This window comes from Hyla sarda, chromosome 7 (assembly GCF_029499605.1).
Source record: "Hyla sarda isolate aHylSar1 chromosome 7, aHylSar1.hap1, whole genome shotgun sequence".
Taxonomy (NCBI): Eukaryota; Metazoa; Chordata; class Amphibia; order Anura; family Hylidae; genus Hyla; species Hyla sarda.
Window position 1 is genome coordinate 230,562,900 of NC_079195.1, and position 7,193 is coordinate 230,570,092.

General features: G+C 45.2%; 1 protein-coding gene across 1 annotated transcript in view; it reads right to left on the minus strand.

Moving 5' to 3' along the window:
• Positions 1 to 6,835, minus strand: part of HYI (hydroxypyruvate isomerase (putative)) — a 20,546-nt gene extending 13,711 nt beyond the window's left edge. Inside the window, exon 1 of the mRNA XM_056532434.1 lies at positions 6,674 to 6,835. Coding sequence (XP_056388409.1) covers positions 6,674 to 6,835 — 162 coding nt within the window. The remainder of the gene's footprint in view (positions 1 to 6,673) is intronic.
• Between the last annotated feature and the right edge of the window lie 358 nt (positions 6,836 to 7,193).

Consider the following 7,193-nt stretch of genomic DNA (forward strand, 5'->3'; position numbering starts at 1 on the left):
ACTTGCATTGAGGGGGCGGGGCGTGATGTATTGAGGGGGCGGGGTTATGATGTCACAAACTCCTGGCGCTGACCCCATCGTTCAGAACAGTTTGTTCCAAACACTGAGCAGCAGAGTACCCCTTTAAGAGCCGGTCTAGCTGCTCCCACTGGGGCTTCTTCACCCTCCGCTCTGGCGTCCCTGTTCTGGACGTCTCCTGCCAGCCGCGCGGGGTGAGATGACATCATTGGACGCGTCCTCTGCTCCTGGGTGTGATGCCTTCATTGTACGTCCATTCATTTTACTTTCTTAGGGGGGAGTCAGGGGGGCACCTCTGATCTGAAATCCGTGTCCCCCACCTTCTCCCCCCACAGACTACAACTTTTTAGTCTTCGGAAAACAAAAGTCCCGGACGATTCCTCTGACGCCAATGACGCTCTTTCTCCTCGTGAAGCCGAAACGCCGACACTTTACAATAATTCACCGCTTCTCCCTCCAACACTTTTTATTAACAAGTTTCACACGTTCGCCGTGACCTCAGTTGACTCTGTCTTCTCCGATCTAGTCGCTGGGTACGCACCATTCCCGCCGCGCCGCCGTACGTCTAACATCTGCTCCTTAGTCTTGAGCGGCCTTTAATAATTTATCGTGTTCGCACCTAAACTCACCTGATGTTTGTCTGAAGTGGCAGAAGTGGTAACAAGTCCTGTCTCCTCCGATGGTTAACAAGGGAGCGCGGAGAGTCTCTGCGGGGGGCGGGAGGAGCAGCGCAATATTTGGAAATACTTGAAGACTGGAGATCAGTTTGACAAATACTGAGAGACCGATAGCGAGGAACCGACGCGTCACCTTTCCTGGAGGAAGACACTTCGCGGACGGAGAGGATTGTCGTAGAATAAGTGAAGACGCAGGAATATTCGGCTGCGAGGACCGGAATTTACATAGTTCTATTATTTGGGCCAAATATTGTGTAAAAAAAAATAAATAAATAAAAAAAAGATTATGGAGGCGAATATTCCCGATCATCGTCCAGTGTAAATATGCGCAGTGACTGAGGTTTCGCTATTTTCTCATTAATCTTTTTTTATGCCTAAAGATCATTATTTGTTGCTGTTATATCCTCCGGAGTGATCTGACATCTGCTACTTAATAAACGAAGAGACGGAAAACAAGTCCAGAGCCAACGAAATGCTAAAAATATCCGATAATTGTTACATATAAATGGCTGACACTTCACTACTCCAGTGTTTCCCAACCAGGGTGCCTTCAGCTGTTGCAAAACTACAACTCCCAGATCCTTCCTAAGCATGTCCATTACTGCCTGCCAGGTAAGTACTAAAATCACCTTGTGGTGGAGAACCCCTTTAACAGAGGGAAAAAAGGGCAAGGGACAGAAACTGAAGGGTTAACGGGAAAAAAAGAGAAGCGACAGAACCTGAAGTGTTAACCTAGGAGCCTCGCTGCATTGGACAAGGAGCAGTTCACAGTCCTTAGTATAGACGAAGACTTCTAAACGACGAGCATGTGCATTTACTTGATGAGGAAATACTGGGTAAAAAAACGTGCGAAGGTTAAAGGGGTACTCCCGTGGTAAACTTTTATTAAATCAACTGGTGGCAGAAAGTTAAACAGATTTGTAAATTACTTCTATTAAAAAATCTTAATCCTTCCAGTACTTATTAGCTGCTGAATACTACAGAGGAAATGGTTTTCTTTTTGGAACACTGAGCTCTCTGCTGACATCACGAGCACAGTGCTCTCTGCTGACATCTCTGTCCATTTTAGGAACTTTCCAGAACAGCATATGTTTGCTATGGGGATTTTCTCCTTCTCCTGACAGTTGCTAAAATGGACAGAGATGTCAGCAGAGAGCACTGTGCTCGTGATGTCAGCAGAGAGCTCAGTGTTCCAAAAAGAAAACCATTTCCTCTGTAGTATTCAGCAGCTAATAAGTACTGGAAGGATTAAGATTTTTTTTAATAGAAGTAATTAACAAATCTGTTTAACTTTCTGGCACCAGTTGATTTAAGAAAAAAAAGTTTTCCATGGGAGTACCCCTTTAAGTCTTAGTTCGTTTAATTATGGAAACATTTTGTGTGAGAAATATCTAAAGCTCTAACATTTGAGACTCTTAAAAGAAATGAGACATGATAACATTGTGAGTAGAGATGAGCGATCTTACAGTAAATTCGATTCGTCACCAACTTCTCGGCTCGGCAGTTGATGACTTATCCTGCATAAATGAGTTCAGCTTTCCGGTGCTCCGGTGGGCTGGAAAAGGTGGATACAGTCCTTAGAGACTTTTTCCTAGGACTGTATCCACCTTTTCCAGCCCACGGGAGCACCTGAAGGCTGAACTAATTTACGCAGGAAAAGACATCAACTGCCGAGCCGAGAAGTTTGTGACGAATCGAATTTACTGTAAGTTCGCTCATCTCTAATTGTGAGTTTATAAGATAATTTTAATCGTATAGGAATCATCTCCCCATGAATTGATCACATTTAAGACAACCGTGACATCCCAAGTAGATTGATATCTGGGAGCAGGGGGTCTTCTATATTTAATACCTTTCAATAACTTGCACATTAAAGGGTGTTTACCTAACGGTAAAGCGCGCGCTGGTGCATGGTACAGAGAGATGGCTGAACGATTTACATTACTAGTACAATACCTTTACCAGCATCAAAAGAATCTGAAAGGAAATGGATGACTTGAGTTATAGATGTATGTACGGGATCCAAATCCCGTTGTGTGCGCCAATTAGACCAAATTTTCCAGGCTTATCCGTGATCTGTTAAAGGGGTACTCCGCTGCTCAGCGTTTGGAACAAACTGTTCCGAACGCTGGAGATGGGAGCTGGTGAGGTCATAGCCCCGCCCCTTCATGACATCACACCCCGCCCCCTCAATGCAAGTCTATGGGAGGGGGCGTGGCATATGCCACGCCCCCTCCCATAGACTTGCATTGAGGGGGTGGGGTGTGACATCATGATGGGGAGGGGCTATGATGTAACGAGCTGCCGGCTCCACAGCTCCAGCATTTGGAACAGTTTGTTCCCTTTAAGAATAGAAATATATAGCATATATATGAGAGAAAATAGGGATGAAAAGGAGGAAAATTTATAAAAATTGACAAGGGATTAAATATATATACAGAGAAAATGAATTAAAACAATAAGGGAATATATATATATATATATACACACACACATATACATAGAGCAAAAATACTGTATTTATCTTAACCATCAGCAGCAAAGAAAGAGGAGGGGCTTTAGCTGAGGGGTCCTTATATTCACCTGGACTGTACCATTACTGATTACATACTGGACTTAATGTACTGCTTCAACTTTTTTCTTGTTAACTGTTAATTAACTTTTTTTTTTTTTTTTGCTGCTCTCAATTCAGTAAAGAAAGAATTTAGCATAACGTGAGTCTCCTGTCTTGTTATAAAATATATGCTATCGAATAATCGTTGCAGTCCTAGCCCGAACCCAATGGGACATCTCTGGAGAGACCTGAAAATGGTCCCATCCAACCTGACCGAGCTGAGAGGATCTGCAGAGAAGAATGACAGGAAATCCCAAAAATCCAGGAGTGTGAAAAAAGGAAAGGGTCAACTCGCCACTTTTGGAGGAATCAATGAGATATATGTCAACAGGAAACACTGACATCTTGGAAAGAAGGTCTACGGCTCCCATTAAAAATTTGTCTTTATTAGAAAATATCCATAAAACATATAAGGTGAATCATATCGAAAAATGACTAAGATCTGTTAACAGATCGAAACGCGTTTCATGGAACGTACTGGTTTTAATCTCTTTCTGATATAATTCACCTTAAATGTTTTATGGATATTTTCTAATGAAGACCACCTTCTATGTTCTATTGGTGTAATCCCCAAGACCAGAGGCTGGAATCACCACATGATCAGCACTGAGCCAATGAGAAGAATGGAGACCCAAGACAAGACGTTTCGTAGATGCTAATGTGGTTGCTGCAAGTTCTTGTAAGGTTGGTTTTATAGGGCAGTGGTCTCAAGCTGTAGCCCTCTGAATATGGCAAAACTTTAATTCCCAGCATGCCTAGACAGCCAAAAGCCTGTCTGCCTTCTCCAGAGGATCCACAAAATAAATCAAGGCTTCCCTCTCATCTGATCCCTTTGTGCAGTGGTCTCAAACTGTGGCCCTCCAGATGTGGCAAAACTTTAACCCTAAAAGCCAAAAGTCTGTTTGCCTTCTCCAGAGGATCCACACTGTCCCTGAAAAATAAATCAAGGCTTCCCTCTCATCTGATCCCTTTGAGCAGTGGTCTCAAACTGTGGTCCACTGGATGTTGCAAAACTTCAACTCCCAGGATACCTGGACAGCCATTGGCCAGTGTTTTCCAACCAATGTGCCTCCAGCTGTTGCAAAACTAAACTCCCAGCATAGCCGGACAGCCTTAGACCAGTGTTTTCCAACCAGTGTGCCTCCAGCTGTTGCAAAACTACAACTCCAAGCATACCCGGACAGCCTTAGGCCAGTGTTTTCCAACCAGGGTGCCTCCAGCTGTGGCAAAACTACAACTCCCAGCATACCCGGACTGCTTTAGGCCAGTGTTTTCCACCCAGTGTGCCTCCAGCTGTTACAAAACTACAACTCCCAGCATACCCAGACAGTCTTAGACCAGTGTTTTCCACCCAGTGTGCCTCCAGCTGTTGCAAAATTACAACTCCCAGCATACCCGGACAGTCTTAGACCAGTGTTTTCCACCACCCAGTGTGACTCCAGCTGTTGCAAAACTACAACTCCCAGCATACCCGGACAGTCTTAGACCAGTGTTTTCCAATCAGCATGCCTCCAGCTGTTGCAAAACTACAACTCCCAGCATACCCGTACAGCCATTGACCAGTGTTTTCCAACCAGTGTGCCTCTAGCTGTTGCAAAACTACAACTCCCAGCATACCCGGACAGTCTTAGACCAGTGTTTTCCACCACCCAGTGTGACTCCAGCTGTTGCAAAACTACAACTCCCAGCATACCCGGACAGTCTTAGACCAGTGTTTTCCAATCAGCGTGCCTCCAGCTGTTGCAAAACTACAACTCCCAGCATACCCGTACAGCCATTGACCAGTGGTTTCCAACCAGTGTGCCTCTAGCTGTTGCAAAACTACAACTCCCAGCATGCCCGGACATGCTGGGAGTTGAAGTTTTGCCACATCTGGAGGGCCACAGTTTGAGACCACTGCCATAGAAGTTCTGTAAATACACAGTGGACGAAAATGTTTCCCTCCATTGTTGCTAAACTTTGCCAGTATTACACAAAGTTAGTCATGTGTCCTCATTAGTCAGAGACTTCCTGTTTGAGTGATGCCGGCGCGTATTATTTATACATTACCCAGCCGCCGTTTCATGGTTCTCGGGGGACCGGTGGGATTCCGCTCCCTGACAGTCACGCCTGATAAAAACAGACAATTATACATCAAAGAGGATGTTTAATGAGGACAAATGGAGTATAACTTGTTTATGCATATCATACTGCGCGCCGCGCCGGCCCCCGTTCTGTGCGCTCGCTGCAGAGAGGGTAATCCGCAACGCTGGAAAACAACACTTATATTGATTTGGCATTTTAACATTTCTCGCTAAAAATAGTCCGTGTGCAAGGTGCGAGATTTCCTGCAGATATTCCTGAAAATCATTGTAGAAATGAGGGAGGAAACCACAAAATCCTGCAGAGTCCTCCCTAGAGGCCTTGTGGTTTAAAGTAGAAGAGGCAATAATTAAAGGGGTACTCCGCCCCTAGACATCTTATCCCCTATCCCTGATTGTGGGGGTCCCGCCGCTCAGGATCCCCGCAATATAGCATGCAGCACCCACCTGTTAGACTTGCATTGAGGGGGCGGGGCATGACATCACACAGGGGCGGAGTCGTGACGTCACGATCTTCCGTCCCCGTGGTCGGGGGCCTGACCCTCCAGCGCTTCCGGAGCAGTAACAGGTGGGTGCTGCATGCTATATTGTAGGAGGCCCCAGCAGCGGGACCCCCGCAATCAGACATCTTATCCCCTATCCGTTGGATAGGGGATAAGATATCTAGGGGTGGAGTACCCCTTTAAAGGGGTTCTCCACCATAAGGTGATTTTAGTACGTACCTGACAGGCAGTAATGGACATGTTTAGGATCTGTGCTTGTCTTAGGGCTAAATGGCTATGTTGTGAGATTACCATAACACTTTGGCTATCTTTTTGTGAACTGGCTATTTCCTGTTTGAGTTCCCTCCCTCAAACTACAAGTCCCATGATTCCTTGTTTGTAAGTGTGAGGTCACTTTTCTCTCTCCCACACATCAGCCGCCGCACCCATTGAAACATAGCTGAGTTGCCTTCCATGCAATAGACCAGTGTTTTCTAACCAGGGCGCCTCCAACTGTTGCAAAACTACAATTATTACAGAATGATCTCCCTCCCACCCATTGAAGCACAGACAGGCTCCCTCTGAACACCTCACTAGTGATGTTATGTCTTGGGCCGCACTGCAAACTGGGAAAACCCGAGACGAACCTCATTTTGCATGCTGTTAAAAATAAAGATCGGGGCAAAAATCACATAAGAATTGCGAGACCACCTTGAAACACTGGTACAGACACAATATTATGAACTACACTAACTTTACAGCCCCTGTTTCACAGTCAAATAAAAAAAAAAACTGGAATACCCCTTTAGCGTGCATGGCCATCGTTCGAGAGTCTAGAGTAAGATTTATACGCATGTAACGCAGCCCTTGTTTTGGCGATGGCTTTTCCTCCCAAGTATTGTCTGGTGTGTTGGTGTTGTCCCAATGGTCTTCAGTGGTCTTCCAAATAAACTCAACCTCCATGACCGTCCTTCAAGAGTCCGGACCTCGACTGACGTGTTCCCAAAATCAATATTCTTCTAAAGCAGCCCATACGCCTTTCTGGGAGATGGCTATTTCTCCTGACTCCTTCGTACACATGTACGCTCAACCGGGCTGAGTCTCCTGATTGTGGAGAGGACACCTCTGGGGGCAACTTATTTCAGCTGAGAGCAAAAAAATTGGGTTGTAATAAAATTCAAAAACAATCCTTCTGTTCTCAACATCTGTATCAAATGAAGAAGCAATAACGTAGCACTCACCCCAATAATGTAGCACTCACGTGCAAATCGTAAAGATCCTTTATTAAAGGGGTACTCCGGTGGAAAACATTTTTATTAAT